This window comes from Penicillium concentricum (genome assembly GCF_028827145.1).
Source record: "Penicillium concentricum strain IBT 3081 chromosome Unknown utg000001l_segment0_segment0, whole genome shotgun sequence".
Classification (NCBI taxonomy): Eukaryota; Fungi; Ascomycota; class Eurotiomycetes; order Eurotiales; family Aspergillaceae; genus Penicillium; species Penicillium concentricum.
In genome coordinates, this window is record NW_026622754.1 from 3,208,363 (window position 1) to 3,227,615 (window position 19,253).

General features: G+C 48.9%; 9 protein-coding genes across 9 annotated transcripts; 5 read left to right on the plus strand and 4 right to left on the minus strand.

Annotated features, from left to right (window-relative positions):
* Positions 1–117: 117 nt before the first annotated feature.
* N7517_001215 (WD domain protein) lies at positions 118–1,772 on the plus strand (the record flags this gene model as incomplete). The annotated part of the gene is made up of 2 exons (XM_056718945.1): positions 118–281; positions 347–1,772. The coding sequence occupies 2 exons, from the start codon at positions 118–120 to the stop codon at positions 1,770–1,772; spliced, it is 1,590 nt and encodes a 529-aa protein (XP_056583080.1).
* A 314-nt stretch (positions 1,773–2,086) lies between these two features.
* N7517_001216 (uncharacterized protein) lies at positions 2,087–3,110 on the plus strand (the record flags this gene model as incomplete). Its single annotated transcript, XM_056718946.1, has 7 exons — positions 2,087–2,126; positions 2,275–2,294; positions 2,363–2,397; positions 2,453–2,466; positions 2,554–2,568; positions 2,628–2,951; positions 3,001–3,110. The coding sequence occupies 7 exons, from the start codon at positions 2,087–2,089 to the stop codon at positions 3,108–3,110; spliced, it is 558 nt and encodes a 185-aa protein (XP_056583081.1).
* A 401-nt stretch (positions 3,111–3,511) lies between these two features.
* N7517_001217 (uncharacterized protein) lies at positions 3,512–5,645 on the minus strand (the record flags this gene model as incomplete). The annotated part of the gene is made up of 6 exons (XM_056718947.1): positions 3,512–3,712; positions 3,773–4,878; positions 4,929–5,079; positions 5,146–5,176; positions 5,229–5,238; positions 5,294–5,645. 6 exons carry the CDS (start codon positions 5,643–5,645, stop codon positions 3,512–3,514), a joined length of 1,851 nt encoding a protein of 616 aa, XP_056583082.1.
* Positions 5,646–5,922: 277 nt separating this feature from the next.
* Positions 5,923–6,936, plus strand: N7517_001218 (aldo/keto reductase; the record flags this gene model as incomplete). Its single annotated transcript, XM_056718948.1, has 3 exons — positions 5,923–5,982; positions 6,045–6,325; positions 6,390–6,936. The coding sequence occupies 3 exons, from the start codon at positions 5,923–5,925 to the stop codon at positions 6,934–6,936; spliced, it is 888 nt and encodes a 295-aa protein (XP_056583083.1).
* A 534-nt stretch (positions 6,937–7,470) lies between these two features.
* Positions 7,471–9,714, plus strand: N7517_001219 (uncharacterized protein; the record flags this gene model as incomplete). Its single annotated transcript, XM_056718949.1, has 1 exon — positions 7,471–9,714. One exon carries the CDS (start codon positions 7,471–7,473, stop codon positions 9,712–9,714), a length of 2,244 nt encoding a protein of 747 aa, XP_056583084.1.
* A 408-nt stretch (positions 9,715–10,122) lies between these two features.
* On the minus strand, positions 10,123–12,384 carry N7517_001220 (uncharacterized protein; the record flags this gene model as incomplete). The annotated part of the gene is made up of 1 exon (XM_056718950.1): positions 10,123–12,384. One exon carries the CDS (start codon positions 12,382–12,384, stop codon positions 10,123–10,125), a length of 2,262 nt encoding a protein of 753 aa, XP_056583085.1.
* Positions 12,385–12,789: 405 nt separating this feature from the next.
* On the plus strand, positions 12,790–13,661 carry N7517_001221 (Rab family GTPase; the record flags this gene model as incomplete). The annotated part of the gene is made up of 2 exons (XM_056718951.1): positions 12,790–12,858; positions 12,909–13,661. The coding sequence occupies 2 exons, from the start codon at positions 12,790–12,792 to the stop codon at positions 13,659–13,661; spliced, it is 822 nt and encodes a 273-aa protein (XP_056583086.1).
* A 277-nt stretch (positions 13,662–13,938) lies between these two features.
* On the minus strand, positions 13,939–16,371 carry pmt2 (uncharacterized protein; the record flags this gene model as incomplete). Its single annotated transcript, XM_056718952.1, has 4 exons — positions 13,939–14,588; positions 14,657–15,416; positions 15,494–16,177; positions 16,231–16,371. The coding sequence occupies 4 exons, from the start codon at positions 16,369–16,371 to the stop codon at positions 13,939–13,941; spliced, it is 2,235 nt and encodes a 744-aa protein (XP_056583087.1).
* Positions 16,372–17,024: 653 nt separating this feature from the next.
* On the minus strand, positions 17,025–19,190 carry N7517_001223 (putative MFS monosaccharide transporter; the record flags this gene model as incomplete). Its single annotated transcript, XM_056718953.1, has 7 exons — positions 17,025–17,419; positions 17,480–17,921; positions 18,035–18,305; positions 18,362–18,555; positions 18,641–18,929; positions 18,996–19,073; positions 19,132–19,190. The coding sequence occupies 7 exons, from the start codon at positions 19,188–19,190 to the stop codon at positions 17,025–17,027; spliced, it is 1,728 nt and encodes a 575-aa protein (XP_056583088.1).
* Positions 19,191–19,253: the final 63 nt, after the last annotated feature.

Sequence of the window (19,253 nt, forward strand, 5' to 3'; positions counted from 1 at the left end):
ATAAGATTCCCCCGGCCCACCTGCAATTCCCTCAACCACTGCGTTCCTCCGAGTGCGCGGAATGATTTCTCTGATTCCTTGTACTAGTCTCCTTGCAAATATTTAACCTGAGACAGGATGCCAAAACGGTGCAGAGACCACCGAGACTCCGATCTACCCCAAAAGCGTATCCGTACTCGGAACGATACTGGGCCTATTGATCGTCTGTCTCGTCTGAGCAATGAGCTGCTGCTCCATATCCTTTCATTTTTACCAGTATCATCCCTTAACGTGTGTCAAAGGTATATATACTCCCATTATGGTCAGTTCTTCTCAGGCGTTTTGCTGACTTGCTACGCCCAACCAGGTTATCACATCGCTTCCATGCTCTTGGTGGGGACTCTGAGATATGGAAAAGGCAGTACTACTCGCAATGGGTGCGGCCCCGTGCCCGCCGTCTCGCAAATATTAGACGCACAACCCTTCCAGCCAAGACAGATTATTCGCCCAAGGTCGCAACATGGTTCGATCATGGGCACTTGGCACAGGAGGGCAATTGGAAACGGCAGTATCGGCTCCGGCATAATTGGTCCAAAGGGCTATGCCGGGTTACCGAGGTAGAGTTTCCTCAGCCACCATGCTCTCCTACGCTGGTCAGGTTTTGTGCTGGAGTTGTCTTCACGGCAGACTCGGCACACGGGCTCCGGGCGTGGACCACAAGAGACTCGGCATGTTGTCTTGCAAGAATTCCTTTGTCAGCTCCATCGAAATCATCTATGATCCCAACCGCCTTGGCAGTAAGCCAGATCCAAGATAAGATCGAAATCTCCGTCGGACTGGAAGATGGTCACTTCAGCCTCTTCGTCTTGAATCTTCAAACGTCCCAGCTAGACTTGCAGTCCTCTCATGTCGGCTCCAGTGATGCTGCTATAACAGCAATGGCACTCTCGTTGCCGTATTTAATGGTAGTATCCCAGCACAAAGATTTGACCCTGTACAATCTGCGACCTGGCAGTCATCAAGCAGGAGAAACCGAGATCTTTGAACCCCGCCAGGTTGCCTCCCTCAAAGCAGATAACATCGTTGCACCCATGACACTATCTCTTAGAGTGTCATCCTTTGAAATTGTCGCTACTATTGTGTATAGTTTCTTCCACATCGGCTGTGGGTGGTCTCTGGGGATTCAAGAATTGCGTCTAGGCAAAGATGGGCAACAACTTGATTCGCGACTGGCTACTACGGTGGATTCCCAATATGGATTGAGGCCACTTCAATCCCGAAAAAGGCGACACTCTGCCGAGTCTGTCGACACTCAACCTCCTATCACCCCCGGGGCACCGTCTATCCTACATCAACAGCCGCCAACCTCTATGTCCTATTCCCATCCGTATTTGCTGACCTCTCATGCCGACAACACGTTGACTATGTACCTTGTGGTATCTACATCGGACAGTTTGTTCGTCCAAGGCGGCCGGCGACTTTGGGGTCACACCTCTTCCGTATCTGCGGTTCAAGTGACCAACCGCGGGAAAGCCGTCTCTGTAAGCTCTCGGGGGGATGAGATTCGAATATGGGAGTTAGAGACGGCGATATCATCCCTAGGCCGCAAATTCTTCGAGGAGAACGGCGTTCAGCTCAACGCTGAAAACAAGGAGCCAGGAAGGATTTATCACGATTTGGGAAGTGTAAATGTGCAGGAATTGACCCTACCTATCGGATTTGATGAAGAACGGGTACTTCTTCTTCGAGAAAAGACCGGAACACAACTACTTGAATGTTATGACTTCACTTAACATGTATATGTGAGTATAAAAAAAAAGAAATGGACCAATAACCCCGGGTAGCACAAGGTACTCATTGGGGACCTTGGACAGTCTATATATATCAAGCCTATTTTCAATCCTCACTTTATAAATCTCATTTTTCCTATAGATTTCAAAGTGACATAGAAAATGAAAAAAAATGAGAAATTCAAGACATCAGGGCGGTCAGCTTTTACGAGCGGGAAGAATTTCTCCCCCGCACTACAATATTATTTTTTGAGACTCTTCAACTTGCTTTTTTTTCTTTCTTTTATAAAACTCATACCTTCCCCCCTTATTCAAATATGGACTTCCCTCCTGCTGGACGTGGTGGCTGCTTCAACTGTATGTTCTTTCTCTTCGAGTCAACTTGAAATCCCTGCCAATACGTCATTCACTTGGAAGCTTAGCTTGGTGATATCTCTTTTTGCGCAAAAATTGATACATCTTCTTTTTTTCTATATAATTTTTTTTTTACTAACGCTCTTCATAGGCGGCGAGGCCTCTCACCAGGTAAATCACCTTTATCTGACTGAAATTTCTCTTTCTGGATAGAATTGAAACTTACCTACTCTTTATAGGCCAAGGACTGCCCTAAGAAGGGAAACCCTACCTGGTAATTCCTCTCATTGACTCAATTCACACAAAAGCTAACTGTAAACCTCGGATAGCTACAACTGCAATGGTATGATCCTCTCAACATTGTCCACGAATGACCCTTAGACATCTGGGCTGGTTATATGAACTTTGCTAATCAAGTCAAATATTACAGGCCAGGGTCACTTGAGTAAGTTGGAAACCTGAATATCACAGACTCTGAACTTAACTAACATTTCAAAAAAAAAGGCCGTGAATGCCAGGAGCCTGCCAAGGAGAAGTCATGCTACCGTTGCGGCCAGACTGGACATCTTTCCCGCGAATGCCCCCAGGGCGGCGACAGCAACTACAGTGGTGGTGGTTCCCAGGAATGCTACAAGTGCGGACAGGTCGGCCACATTGCACGTAACTGCTCTCAGGGTGGTAACTATGGCGGTGGTTACAACGCTGGTGGTAACTACGGTGGTTTCGGTGGTCCCGGTGGTGCCGGTGGTCGCCAGCAGACCTGCTACTCCTGCGGTGGCTTCGGCCACATGGCCCGTGACTGCACTCAGGGTCAGAAGTGCTACAACTGTCAGTTATCTCTTCCACTTTCTGGGAATTTGCTACTAACTCATATTAGGCGGCGAAGTCGGCCACGTCTCTCGTGACTGCCCCACTGAAGCCAAGGGTGAGCGCATGTGCTACAAGTGCAAGCAGCCCGGTCACGTTCAATCCGCTTGCCCTAACTAAGATGCTCCCATTGCATTGCTCTTTTGGTCAACATCTTTCTGCAGTTTCCATGGGATTGGACGACATTTTTCATGCATGCACGAAACGAATTTCTCTTTTTTTTCCTGAAAATGTATGATTAGAGATCAACACCTGCCAAGGTTGACATGATCTTAACTTTTGATACCTCCTACCTAGGTTGTTTGGTAATTCTCGGGTTTTATAATAACGCGTATAAAATGTGAAGTAGGGAAGCCTGGCAAATACTCGTATTTGCATGTTTTAATTACTCTGAGCCTATCTCTCCTGGATTGGAGTCGATGCATCGTTTGCTATGTAGCTCAAATCGGTTTCTGATTTCTAGTATATCACACATGCTCGGCTCCCAGAGAGTTGAGATCCGCGTAGCGCTCCTAGCTTGATTACGAGCTGCAACTGCACATCATAGCCCTCTTGTACTTGGGAACATCCCCACAGAAACGCTCTTCCTCTTCCTTGTGAAGACCCCATTCTTCGTTGAACGGGTTCAAAGCCATCTGCATGACCCGGTCTAGAATATCTCGGTCTCCTTTGCGCTCCACGCGCTCGATGACCTCGTCAAGAATCCACCCTCGAGGCACAAACTATCAATGGGTCAGACAATCTGTACCGGATCTGAAAAGAAGATTTTAACAGATACTTACATTCGGGTTGACGGATTTCATGGCCTTCTGTCTTTCCTCGTCGTTTTCGGGGCCCCAGTCCTCTAGAACACGAAGCCGCCAACTATCCAGCCATTTCGCAATGCGATCTCTAGCTGTAGCCTCGGTGTATCCAATCCCACCGAACCCTTCGGCATGGAAGAACGTCGAGGCTGCCTCCCTTCGGCCTTCTTCGGTCTCTAGATCGGATAGTGGTAGCCCTGAAAGCCGGCGGAAGAAGTGGTTGAAGTCCAATTCGAGTGCTTCAAGTGTGTCTAGCATCTCCGAAAAAAGATTCTGGAAGTCCGACTCGGCTTGCGTTTTGAGTCCTAGCCTCTGGCCCATCAAACGCTTGTATTCGCTTAGGAACACTGCTTTGAACTCCTCGCCCACACGCTCAATGATTTTCTCCGCGCGTTTGATGAGCTCCGGTTCAAACTCCTCCGTTACTCCATCGTTGACAAAGCTTTCGTCGTCAACCCGATTTCCGGCTCCAATCAACTCACCTAGTGACTCTCCCAGTCGGACCAAATTCCACCAGATAATGCTGGGTTGATTGCGATAGGCATATCGCAGCATGTGGTCATCATGATTCGGGGTGTACTGGGGATCAAAGTTGTCCATAAACGCAAAAGGGCCGTAGTCTAGCGACAAGCCGTAGATGGATGTGTTATCAGTGTTCAGCACGCCATTCATGAATCCGTAGGCCTGCCAGGCGGCCACTGTCGTTGCATTGCGGCGAGCGATTTCTCGATACAGTCTAGCAAATCGATTCTCCTGTACATCCTCGTATTCTTGTACTTGATCAGCAGCGATACCCCTTTGTGGAGTATCAATTGGCATGGAAGACTGCTGGTCACGCAGCGATACAATCGCGGGAAGGGATTCCCACCCGTTAAAAACGTCTTCTGCAACATACGTCGCAAGCTTCCTGGTCAGCTCACGTTCTCCGCGAACGCGAAGAAGATCAAATGTGCCTATTCTTAACCAAGACTCGGCAAATCGAGCAACAATTGCTCCTGGTTCAAGACGCTCTCGCAATACCTTGGCATTGGGGACCAAGGTGAGTGAGAGTGCCCGAGTGGTTGGTATACCAAGGGCGGAGAGAGCTGGCAATGTTTTAGTGGTCTGTTTTCGGATTTCATACGGGTTTGCTTACCTTCTGAGACCACGTATTCACGGATACTTGACCGGAGGACAGCTTTGCCGTCGGCGAAACGCGAATAGGGTGTTTTGCCTGCTCCTTTCAGTTGCAGCTCATACCGCCTATTTGTCTGAGGGTTGGTGCATTCAAAGAGACTGATTGCACGCTAATTTGTCGGCTATTAGTATCTCTAGTAGACTGAGGTCTCGATTGCATGTCATTATTAACTTACTCCGTCTCCAAGTTGTCCGGCCCATGAACCACTGCAGGTTGTCAGCTGTTGACATTATATCTCCAATTCCTTTCGTAGCTTACAATTGCCACCCTGCGCAGATTAGTCTCTTTAGATTTCCCATGCATGACAACGTGGATCTACTGACCTCCATAACACTGTGCCCATGGGTAGATTCCACCTTGTTCCTCGTCCCACCAAATATTATTCCCAGCGACCAGCGCCTTGAATTGTGACGTTTGTTCCTCACCTGGTTTCAATCCCAAGTCTTTCATCGCTTTCGAACTGACTCCTAGTAGTTCTGGCTCATTGGTCTGCTCTGGGCGGACATATGTGAACAAAGCTCCTTTGACCATGCGAGGCCCCAAAGATTCCCGTGGAGCCTTATGCGAGGATTCTGGTGTATCAAAAGCCGGATCAGGGGGCAATTTAGATGTGAAAACATTTGATTTTGGTAATTCAGCCAGGGAGATCCCGGCAGTGGAAAGATGTGATGCCATCTGGTTTAAACGATTCCAAACCGGCGGACGAAAGTTCCGTGGAAACATATACCAATTTCTTGAACACGCGGGCACGCGGAAGTTCATAGAGAGACCTAGTAATATCTCAAGGATATAAGTGAAGTTGAAGTAACGAGGGACGGGTCAAAAATGACATAATTGACATTATTAATCATTGTTCAGGTCCACCCGTGGACCTTTTGTGTAAAGGTACGCTGAGCTGGTCGATCCACCTTACAAGTTCTCATCCTATATTATCATTCTAATATCTTTGAAAATGGCAACCATTTCGTCTATTCCTACATTGGATCTCAATGACGGTACCTCGGTCCCTATCGTGAGTAACCCCCACCGTATCCCCGTATAATAGAGGCAATGTGTTCTCTGACAAAAATACAGGTTGGATATGGCACTGGCACCGCGTGGTTCAAGAGGTCTGGGGACAGCAGTATCAATCAGGAATTGGTTGACTCAATCAAGACGGCAACGAAACTAGGATACTTCCACCTCGATGGAGCTGAAATCTACCAGACTGAGGAGGAACTGGGACAGGCAATCAAAGAGAGCGGGGTAAATCGAGAGAAACTTATCGTGACAACCAAGGTTATCACCAATATCGCCGATATTCCTCAGGCCATTGATACCAGTCTTAAGAAGCTCCAGCTTGACTATGTGGACCTGTAAGTGAACTCCATGGTGTGAGTTAATGACTCACCGGGGAACCGCTGTTAATAATTTGACCAGGTACTTGATCCATGCTCCATACTTTGCAAAGTCGGAGGAAGAGCTTCAATCAGCCTGGGCTGCCATGGAGCGAGTAAAGGCATCTGGGAAAGCCCGATCCATCGGCGTGTCCAATTTCCTACAAAGTGATTTGGAGACCATTCTCAAAACTGCCAAAGTGGTGCCATCTGTGAATCAGATTGAGTTCCACCCTTACCTTCAACATGGCAATCTTGTTCCTTACCAAGAGAGTAAAGGTATCAAGACTGTTAGTTATGGGGGCCTCACCCCTGCCACCCGGGCTCAGGGTGGGCCATTGGACCCTCTACTCTCTTCCTTGGCCACCAAGTATGGTGTCAATCAGTCCGAGATCCTGTTACGTTGGATCATTGACCGTGGCTGTGTGGCTATCACCACGAGTGGCAAAGAATCCCGACTGAACAGCTATTTACGGGCATTCACATTCAAACTGACACCTCAAGAAGTTGATGAATTGTCATCCCTAGGGGATACATACCATTACCGTGCATTCTGGCGAGAGAAGTTTGCAGAGGATGATCGTTCCTGAATGCCGAGGAAGTTTGAATGTATCAGAACTATTATATAGTATTCATCAATGGATATATTGTACCTTGGACTGTATGTAATGAAATTGTATGGTAACGATAAGCCGATAAGCAACAGGCACCACGGGTAACCTCACGTAACCTTCTCCAACTCATCTTCTTTCATTCTATCCGGGGACATTTCCCATAGCTCCTTTATGGAAATCACTCTCATTGTGACACATCCCACTTTCTCTTTGTTATCTCGCCTGTGTTTATCTTTTTCCAATTGCGCGGCTTCAAAATCCTAGGGTTATGGGAACACCCCCCACGCGACAGTGATAGGATGCCCTGATTATTCGGCACCTGAACAAGGCCGGATATTGTACATCCACTATCCTTCATTTGACTCAATGCGTTGACGATCACCAGGCAACTCGCCATACCGACTAGAGAAACAGGACTCGGTGATAGACTACAGCCCAAATTGTGCTTGAAGCGCGTATGATACTAGCATCTCTTGTGGAAGCACAAATCGCGAAACCCTGCGCACTGCGATGTCGGTGAACGAGAAACGCCATTCCCAAACCACCACAACCCCCCGAGCTGCGAGTTCCACCACGTCAGACCGTGAAGTGCTTGACCAACGATTGCAGCGCCTCTCCGACGACGTCCTCCCGCCCGTTCCATATTTACTCACATTTCCGACCAAAACACCCTTTAACCTGGGGAACCGGTCCGCCAACAATTGGGCTGTAGGGCATGACAGACCCTTCAGCTTGGAGGAGCAGCAACTACAATATATGACCTTCTTGACACACCACGACACAGATTCATTGCTTCTAGCGGTCGGGGACTGGTCAGACGAAACGGGGCGCATGATGGCCGATCGATCAACAGCCCCAAGCGCTAGAGAAAGTTCAAGAGAAACCGTGGCCAAAAAGAAGATTAGTCTCAAGGACTACAAGACTCAGAAGACCAGTGGCGCTGTCGCATCCCCCGTTGGCCTTGGCCTCGAAGCGGGTAGCCGAGGCGCATCAAGCTCCACCAAGTCCGAGGAAAGACGACAGACAACATCTTCGGAACCTCTAAAGAATAGCGAGAAGACTAAAATGCCTCGAATGCCGCCGAAGTCACATGCGCGTCTCTCCCCCGGAAGAGCGGGCCAGAAACGGCCATCTGGGTCTGAGCTCGATTTCCCTAACCCCTCAGCGACCAAGAAGTCCGAAGCACATTCCACAAAGAAACTGCGACTATCTCTCGAGAAAGAGACGCGCCGAGAACCTAGCCCTGCCAAGTCGCACTCCCCCAGGCTGCCCGCACTTCTTTCCCCCACTCTCCCACCAACATCGGGTGGACCCAGACTTCCGCGCTTGCTGTCTCCTACCCTCCCCCCAGATATCGAAAAGGAGTTGGCCCGCCTTGAGGACCGTTCACCACCTCGCAATAGTCGGGCAGGAAAGGGATTGCCTGCCAAGGAATCTAATACCCATGAACATTCAAGAGACCATACCCGTGCCGAACCACAAAAGACGCAACTCCTTACCAAACTGCGATATGGAAGAGCGAACCGAAAGCGTGTCGAAGCTTTGCTTAAATTTTCTGGCAAAAGGAAAGCGCACCTGTCAGATTCACCGATCAGCCAGGATACAGATCGTGATGATGTCTCACACCCCAGAAAGAAGGGAGGAGATACTGGTCCATCTCGTGGGAACCCATTCGGGGATCCGAAAGGCAAGAAGAATGAGACCGATGAAGCCCTTGGCCCTCAAGGTGGTCGCTCAAAGGAGCCAAAAGCTTTTCCCGAAAAGCCTCGAACACCGATTCCTCAGCCACACTTGATCTCTAATTCAATCGCCCATGACAAAATCAAAGCAGCTTCTATCACGCCGGTGAAAGACCTAAAACCTCCTACCTCTCGCCGAAACGATCTCGGAGAGACCGATAGCAAAACTCCTTCTTATCCCGCCAACAAACGTCATTCCGTTGATCCTGGGTCAATCATGAAAGCTTCGCCGACACAGGCAGATGGTCGCACGCGCAATGAGCGACAAGTATGGTGGGATGAATGGCAAAAGTTTGCGAGCATCGGTCGTGAATTGAAACATGCCGCAGAGCGGCATACCTCCAAAACCGGGACCTCGGTCACTGACGAAAAGCTAGCCGTTGTGACTGCAATCGAAGCGTTGCTGTCCTTTATTATGGCCTTTGTAGCGAATGACCAGGCCAAGGCTTCATCACGCCAGGTTGGGGATTCCTCAACATGGCTGTCTATTGTGCCATACTGGCGAGTGGTCAAGAAGAACAGTGTACCATATCCAGCATTGAACAGTCTCTGCTTGCTCCTTGGGGCTGTGTCATTCACTGCCATTCACAGTCTTGATCTTGAACGTCTCGCCATAACCCCAATTCCTGGAGAGCACACCCTAGTTTCTGCGCCTGGGAGTGACGGAAACGCAGCCCTGTTGGATGAGAACAGGAAAATCAGGAAGGAATTTTCAGAACTGAAGGCTCGTCTTCCTGAGTTCTACAAGGATTCACAGAGGTTATGGCTAGAGGGCACCCGGGGTCTCTCTGAAGATGTCCTTGGCCGTGAATTCCCTACGATCTGGTCTCAGCGATCTCGAAATTACTCGGAGCGAGGTCGATCATCTCTCAAGGCTGGCGACTATGCTGGAGGTTATTTCCTCCCACTTGGTGGCACCACTCCTCCCATCGAAGTGGTTCGGTTTGGCTGGTCCCTGCTGAAAGAATGGTGCTTGAAAGAACGAGTGGAGTGGAATGGACGTCTTGGTCTCTAATTCATGTCTCATATTTTTCCTTCTTTCCTTTCGCCCCGTCGCTCGGAATATGTTTCACATGGCGTCTTATGGGAGGCATTTTTTCTTCTTCTTTCGCACAGGTCATTGCCTTTCTCTCTTTATATTTCCTCATGATACCACGAGCCCTGGATTTTCATGTAGCTATTTGCAATTCGAATATACCACGGGGATGCAAAATAATACATTATTCTCTCACAGAGATGCTTCAACGCCGTGTACAAAATGTAAAATGCAGAATGTATTCGGTTGTCTTCCATCAAAAAGAATTCTACTTGAAAGTCAAAGATTCTCGCTAAAGCATATGGAAATATTATAACCGTGAAAAGCGCATGCGTTGGGGGCTTATAAGACGAAGAAAGAAAGAAGGAAAGAGAGAAGATAACCGACCTAGACCTCTTGATACTCATGTCCGAAGCGAGGCTGCGAGTCACCAAAGAGCCAACCAGCCTCGCGGCAATACCGGGCTTCTCTGCCGTAAATGCCGACTTCGCTTGCCCAGCAAATCACCGCTGCGTCTACAATATCTGCGATCACACCTTCCATTGCACCCAGTGTGGTCCAGCCAATTGTTCCAGCAATAAGGCCGACGACGTAGGCATAAAGGCTACCACGAATGGTCCCACCGGACGCCGAGGTTGCCAAGCTCCGGGCAGTGGTCACCCAACCGCCAAACCCTAAGGCCAATGACATCATGAAACGGGCAGCGTAGAGGATCAATTTAGACAGCCGGTATGAGAGTAAAGACCCCGAACTCCCCGGAGATCGAGAATAGGAACGGGGATGTAAAGACGTTGAGGCCGCCGACGGAGCAAGGATAGTCATTTGGCTCAAACCCCGGGAGGAAGCGGCAAGAGGCTGCGAATGAATCGCTGCGTAGGTGAGAGAAAGAGGATTGGTCAAGAAAGTGATTGGGGTGGGGACGAGTGAAAAGGCGAACAGACTGAGCAACGAGGAGATGCGACCTGGTAGCAAAATAAGAGGAAGTCGAACCAGTAGCCCCAATAGTCTGGATAAAGAGATCGTGCCAAAGAGAGTTATGGCGGCGTGAACGATGGCTGCCTGAACAATTTGCCTCGAGGTGGGTGCGGGTGTGGTCAAACGGTGGAAATACCACTGACTCACTGTTGCAGCCGTTACAGCACGCTGGATGCCTGCGATGACGCCGATCGACCACAGATAAACAACAACGAAATAGATGCCAAGCCACCAGCTACCCACGTCAATAAGAAACGATTTCGAGCTAACAAGATGACCACCCAAGAAGACGCGAGTGAACATCAGCATCCAGATCCACGTCCAGGAAACAACGCAGACCAAGGCACCCAGACCAAGAGCAAGGAGCTCGGGATTGGCTGCCAAGATTCGACAAGCAAATTCAAGAATGCCTATGGCCTTCCCTATAGACTGGCGGCCGCGCACAACATTGTAGATCCACATGGTAGCTACGAGAAAGGGGACAGCAGAGCCCCATCTCATCGCCTTGTCCTGGATACTCGTTCCATGCCATGGCCCCTTGAAACTTGAGATAAAAGGATATAAGGAGAAAGAGTATAAGATAATGGGGACGGCGACTAGGATCACATGGACCAGAAGTCGCACATAGGACCGTAGCAAGGCCAGCCAGAGAAGGGACACAAGAACCGATACAATGGTATATATCCCGAGAAGGAAAAAAGATCCATGGACAGTCATGTATATTGTATCACCCCATCTTGATTTGTCTCCAGATGGGGTAGATGTGTGAAGATACACGAGAAATGCAGAAGCAAACAATCCCGCAAGAGATATCAGAAACAACTGGCCCCAGAAGGCATCGTGTACTGTGTTTTCTGAGGCTAGCGGTGATACTGATGTTCGGAATGAGCTTGCCGAGCTAGGGGGCCGTGGAGCATCTTGGGATAAAAGTTCAGCCTGTTCTACAGTAGGCCCATGCTGGCTGGGACCAGAGGGCTCCTTCAGTAGTTCTCGTTCTCGGAATCGCTGAACAGGTGGATCGTGGGCACTGGGACTGGATAACGCCTGGCCATCGTTAACATCGGCCCGTAAAGAATCTTCCAGGCCGACATCAACTAGATGACCTCGAAGTTTGCTACTGGTTGGGCTGGATCGAAATGTCGATTCATGCTCTGGAACTTCTGCCACAGGCTCGATAGGAAAAGGGCGAGCACCAAAAGCACCCTCTTCTCCCCGCCATGAGCTCTTGATGCCTTTCCCATTACCAGGACGATCGTCGTATGGTGAGCTTTCCTCAAAACCTGTAGGTTCGGAATCCTCAAGCTCCGATGATTCCTTCAAGTTGCTGTCACCAAAATTCCGCCTTGATCGTTGGAGTGCATAGAAATCAGCGATTTCTCGCTCACGTTCTGTTTCGTCATCTTCCTCTCGGAATTCATCAGTGGCACTGAAGAAAAGGGGAGCTTGTTGAACCGAGCTGCGAGGGGCAAAAGGAAATTGAGATGTTTGGGATGCACCCGGTCGATAAGGATCGCTAGGTCGTAAGAAGGAGCGCGATGAGGGATGTCGAGGGTTGCCTTGCTGTTGACTAGGGCGGCTACGACCCGTTCTTTGAACCTCATCTGGTCGAGAGGTTACTCGCGACTGTGACTGCGCAAGGAATCTTGAGGCATCTAAGGGGGGAATATTAGCCATATAGTTTTTAATATTCAATAATTTCCAGTTCCTACATTCAGAGAACATGGCCTGTTATCACAACAAAGGAAGTACGGTGAAGGAACAAGGCCAGTGATAAATCACTAAAGATATCAAGTACGGTCGGATATTAAAGAGTATAGGGAGGAGAGGGAGAGGGAGAGGAAAGACTATGAATTTGTTTGAGATATGTCAAATCTAGGAGAGAGATAGAGAGAGAGAGAGAGTTGTCTGGGGATAAAGTGAAGGGCTATAGGGTCACGCAGCTGATGAAAGCGTCATACGGGCACATCAGGCTTGATAGATGACTCAGCTGATAACAGGTGAGGTCTCCAAACACACCATCGTAGGTAAACTGACCTCTTTCTTTCCCATCTCTGATTCTGGATTTTTCTACTACTCTCCATGTCACAGCCATGGGATTATATTGCTAAGCTTGTCTGCATTGGTGACTCTGGCACTGGCAAGTCCAGCGTAAGTGCTATCGGTCTTTTGACTTTGGGCCTCCGCTAACCAAACAATAGCTCACCGTCCGACTTTGTGAAGGCCGCTTTTCCCCATCTCATGATGTGACCATCGGAGTCGAGTTTGGGTCGCGAATTGTGCCAGTTGGTCCTCCAGCTTCACTAGAGCTAGAACTTGATGAGCCTTCTCCCGGATCGTCGGGTGATACATTTCCAGAAGCGTCTACCACCTCCGGCCTTCCTACCCCTCCACGAAAGCCTCAAGGTTCTCCCAATCAGAAACGCATGAAACTCTCCCTGTGGGATACCGCTGGACAAGAGACATACAAATCTATCACCCGCTCTTACTTCCGGGGCGCCTCTGGCGCTCTCCTAGTCTTTGATATATCCAGGCACTCGACCTTTGTATCCTGCACACAGTGGCTGCAGGATCTACGGCATATTGCAGAAGATGGCATCGTTGTCATCTTGGTCGGTAACAAGACTGATCTAACGGGGGCTAGTTCTGGGTCAAATCAAAGGCAGGTCACCCAGGAGGAGGCCGAAGAGTGGTGTCGTATGAACAATGTGGTTCGCTATGTTGAAACTAGCGCCAAATCTGGGGATGGGGTTGAACGGGCATTCCTGGAAGTTGCCGAGAGAATTTATCGTAACATTGAAACGGGCAAATACGACCTCAATGATCGGCGGAGTGGTGTGAAAGGGTTCGGGGCCTCAGGAGGAGCAAACACGGGAGTCGCTAGAACTGTCACATTGGGAATGGATGATGCTATGCGCAAAGGTGGTAATGGTTGGACTGGGGGTTGTTGCTAAATCCACAGTCCGTAATAATAATAACCAGCAACACATAGCCGCGACATATCTTCATATTCAACTAAATTGTTACCAGACACCAAGTGTGACTAAAACCGTCGGAATGAGAACTTTAATGGCTCTAGTAACATTGCAATTTTCTTTACAAATACAGAAAGCAAAGTGAAATTATCCGTGTTGATCCAAGTACCCATGTAGGCATATAAGGTCCCAGTTTTGAGGTCAACACGAGCTAACAAGCAGAGAGGACAAGAACATGTCATCAAACGATCCATGATTAGTTCACATTCGCCATTCTCCATCCAGGTAGCCAGCGTAGGTGAGTCCATTGCTGGTTGGGACCCTCCATTCCAAACACGATAGCTCGGAAATGGATGAACAATCCAACAATAATCAGGTAGAGGAAAGCATACACCGCCGCAGACAATCTGGGGTTCATCTTCCGTGTCACCCAATCAACGCAGAAGCCGAAATTCAGGATGGCATAGTAGAGAGCCGGATAGTAATGGTGGACATAAGTCACGCGGGCCATGATGATAAAGGGAAGGTAATGCAAGACCCATCCGATAACGGGGTACAAGCCAGAGTAGTGGATGTGACCAATTTCCTCGTTGCTGAGATCATTGTATCCCCTCTGCCAGCGCAGAACGTACCAAAGGAACAGAAGACCAAATCCACCGAGAGCGGCAGTGCTTCCCCAATAGACCAGAGGATTTCCTAGGAGATAGTATTTGACAACATTGTCATCCCAAGAACACATACGCAAGCCGACATTGAGAATCGGCCATTGCCAAAACTTGGAAGCCAAGTCATCTTGCTTGTCAGGATCGGGGACCAGAGCATTGTTGGAGGTCATCATAGCCACATTCAGGTGGATGAAGTCCTTCAAGAAGGGCGATTTATAGGAGCCAGGGTCACCAGGGGGCACTGTGCATAAGTCAATAAGTCTGATCGGGCTCATCAATACCAAGTTCTTGAAAAAAGGGTCAACTTACAGCGGTCGTTGGTATGAGACTCAACATTCCAGTGGGTGTACACATCACCGGGTTTGTTTTCTTTGGTACACGTAGTTTCAATCTGTTTGAAGCCCCATTGAGGTAGATTGACATTTCCTGCCCGGAGATAGCAGCCTAGGACCGGATGGCGGAGGCGGAATGCTGTTGTGAGTGTCCGGATCCTAGATCGGTCCCGGGATGCAACATCATCGACTACCTCCACTTTCCAGTGGTCCTTTTCATCTCCAATGGTAATATTGCCGTAGGCCGATACCTCGTGGTGTGATTTAGTGATTGGTGCTGGGATAGCGTGGGAGTGCAGGTTGCGACCTGTCTGTCCGTGAATCAGCCGAATGACATCGCCATCACCAACGAAACGCAGATCGGCAGTGGCATCGTAGTCTGGCTCCTGTCGGTTGGGGTAGATGAACCAGTCGTTGTTGGCATCTTTGTGGTGGTAGCAGGTGACCTGCTGCTGCATAGATCCCTCCGGGAAGGTTTGAACGTGGGAGTGAAGAAGCCCACCTCCATAGCCCATATTTTTGAGTGTGATACGCGACCCAATCGCAAGCTCAAGAGGGCTGTCTCTACCAACCTCGGTACCGTGTAGGTTGGCTTGGAAAAGTGAGCTCATCTGGGCATCACCTGGACCACTGTTCGCCAGCACCAAGAAGTGCAGATAAAAAGAAAACATGTAGACCAGGATTGGGATACAAATCAATCCCACAATGCGAGAAACCAAGTGCTTTGCGAGCACAGCCTGTTCAAACACACCTGGATTAGCCAGCTAATCGGTGATTGACTTTTGGGGAACAGGGGCTGAACGCAGGTACTTACCCGTGGCATCTTCAGGTCGCCAAATTTATTCCACAGATCATCAATGGTATAAAGACCGACAAGAGCAGTGCAGAAGAAACCGACCCATTTGACACTACAGACACATCCAATGCTCAAGCCAGTCAAACAGAGCCAGGTATACCATTCCAGCGAAAAGCTAGCATGCTGCAAACGGTGAAATCTTGCCCAGCACATTGTAGTAGTAAATGTGAAGCAGAGCAACATCGAGTCAAGAAGTATAAACCGAGAAATTGTCGCATAGGAGTTTTCACACAGTACCATCAGACTGATCAACCATACTGTGGGGCGACGGAAGTTCAACTCTCGCGCAGTGTAGTAGGCAAGGGGAATGCAAACTATACCAAAGGCAGCATTGAAGGCTCGCATAAAGGTATAGTTCACATCTTCTGGATACTTCTCGCCAGACTTGAATTCAAATGACCCATTATAGCCAGCAAGATAGCCGGACAGGCCAACTAGCATCTTCCCCAAAGGCGGGTGGACATCGAAGTAGAATTCGCGTTTGAGATAGTGAGAACCGAATTTACCGAAGTGGGCCTCGTCCCAGGTCACAATGTTGGAACGACCGATCTGGTACAGGCGAGTGAAGAGGGCGAGGGCAGTCAAGATGATGGGAGCAATGATCGGCTCCCAGCTAGCTAGCACATTGAGAAACGAGGGTGACTGATCAGGGGAGGTTAGAAGAGCGTGTATGATGTCGAAGAAGTCTATCTCACCTGTGGTCTAGCTTTCTTCACATCTTCATCATTCACCCGGTTCGAGTCCAGATAACCTTTGCTAGTATCAGGGACATTTCTTCGACGGAGGTCGGCCTCGTGTTTGGCGCCCGTGCTCACGGCAGTGTCTAGGCCCGCCATAGTGCGCGCCTTGTGGTGTTTTCAAAGGAAAACAACAGAAATTGGAGAAGTAGGAATTTAAACTGAGGAATACCGAGGTAGACCGATAATAGAAGAACGGATAGGTTAAGAGAACATAGCCATTCCCCAGGGCAAATGAGTGATAGAAGCAAATCCAACGGATAGACGGGAAGTAAACTCAGTAGATCAAAGAGAAAAAGAAAGAAAAAAATGAAATGAAGCGAAGCAAGAGAGTGGGCTGAGAGAGTAAAGGAGAAAGTGAGATCCGTGGCCTCAAGGAGGATAAACAAGTCCACTTTTAGCGGGCCGTTTTCAGAACGTGGCCCTTGTAATTCCGTCTAAGTACCTTTTACCTATAAATATACTCCAAGGTATTTTCAAATCTATTAGTATTTATATGGGTCTTTTAAATTAATACTTCTATATGTATCCAATAAATATACACATTTTTAGTAACAAGGATACTCTCAATACGTTTATATACCATCAAAGCGAAGCGCCCCCATACAAATAGAAAACTCCCGGATTTGAATATGTACCGTAAACGTGGACACAAACAGAAGACAGTAAATGGAGAAAGGAGATATATGCTATCGAATTCTTTGATCTTTCTTCCTTTATTCGGTCCGAGGCCACAATTATCCATAATCCTTTCATTGCTCGTCTCCTTCTCCTTGCTCCAAACGTCTATATTGACTGCTGGTAGCGTTGGGGGCCGCTCCTCGGTTTCGACTGACCATGCTTGAGATCCAGCCACCAATTCCTTCGCCGCGAGCACTACCCTGGTGGGAATCTGAGCGTCCGCGTTTGCTGGTTCCTTCATGGCTTGAAGTCGGAGGATCAATATCTAGGCCGGGGATGGAACTTTCTGCCCCAAATTGACCATACTGCCGACGCAGATCAAGCGATGGGACGGGTGAACCAGCACCCATTAGCGACCCGCGTTCGCCTTGGGTGGCCGGTGTCGGCATGGCGGTGGAAGCATCGCCAAAAAGAATGTTCATATCTTCGAGGCGAACCCCACTCGTTTCGGGGAACAAAAAATAAACTGTGGTGATATAGTCAGTATAATGGTCCCTGGCAGATGACCATGGATAAAGGGTCCTACCAAGCACAAAACTGCATGCACAAAAGAATGCATGAACCAGATATAACCGCCACTTGATAACTTCCTGGAGAACAGGGGTCACTTCACCCACGAGCCAATTGAATGCCCAATTTGAAGCGGTACTCAAGCTTGCACCTTTGGCGCGAATACTCAAAGGCAAGATCTCCGGGGGGTATAACCATGGAATGGGGCCCCAAGATGCCCCGAAAGCTGCGTTATAGAGCATAACAAAGATCACTGTCAGGGTTGGGGTGGCAGGAATCTCAATATAAATAAAGTAGGAGATAAGAGAAAGCGAAATGAGCATGGCAACAGCACCCGAAAGTAGGATCGGTCGCCGACCCCAGCCATCCACGAGATACCACGGTGGTATGGTAGATAGCAAGTATGAAATGCCATTGATTCCGGTCATAAGGATGGCATCCCGTCCAACCCAGCCGGCCTATATTGGTGATTGGTCAGCATAATCCTTGAGTCTCCTTGGATCTTGTTTCAATACGGCATGGCGCCGCGGGAGGAAGACTCTGGATTCATAGCAGCGTGTGGCATTCATACCTGTTCAAAAACGAGAGGAGCATAGTATGAGATTACGTTAATCCCGTTGAGTTGAGCTAGGGCTTGAGCCGACATGGCAATCAACACCCGTTTGCGATACCGGCGGAACATGTCGGAGTAGGATCGCTCGCCCTCTTGTCGCTGGACGAGGACGTTCATCTTGATCTCACGATATTCTTGCCGGGCCTTGTCATTGAGGAGATCGCCTTCACCATACAGGTTTGCGATCACCACCATACCCTCCTCGTCGTGGTCATTATCAAGAAGCCACCTAGGTAGAGCCATGGGAGTTAGCCTGGCAGACGGTGGGAGGAGATTTCTACTCACCTAGGTGATTCACAGATCATTAGACTGCCAGCCCCAAGCAATGCACCCATGACACACTGGAAAAGGAGCGGGAGGCGCCAGGAGTAGTCGCTATCGATAAAGCTACAGAAATAGTCTACCCACACACTAGTCGCATATCCAGCAATATTGCCGGTAAATTCGATGCATGCGAGCTTCCCACGGTTGTGGGGAGGCTTAAAATTCGTCAGCATACCTGGCAAGAGAAAGGGGAGGCAAACAAGAATCCCCAAAGGCTGATGGACAAAGGGGATTACAAACCGAGATTTCAGACTGGTAAACTGGCACAATGGTAGAGAGGGCGCCAACGCCTAGTCCAGCAATGACACGACCGACCATCATCATGGGAATACCTGTGGCAAATGCTTGAAAAGCACCGCCAATGAAAAACACAATGGAGCCATAGAGTATAGTCCTTCGACGACCGATCACATCACCGACACGCCCCACAAGGAGCGAGGATATGAATGCTCCAATTTCGAGAACTGCAACCACTGTACCAATTGTAGCCCGAGAAGGCTGGTTGAAGTAATCTTTGAAGTACCAGCCACTGCATCTGTTAGCCACAGTCTGCTCCTAATCTCTATGGCGAGTCTATGAGGGAATAGGTACGAACGTTATGATGCCAGACATTACACCCTGGTCATAGCCAAAAAGAAAGACACCCAGTGATACAAACACACTTGTGAAGTAACTACATTGAAAATCCGAGTCAGTAGTAATACTACAGTATTGGGGTTTGAGACACTCACAGTAATGGCTTTCCGACTAAGCCGTGAATCTGGGCGTGTGCTTCATTTCTGGGTGTCATTATGGCGGCCAGAACACGTTCAACTCTCGAAATATGCCGCGTGGGAGGGGTTGGTATTCTGAT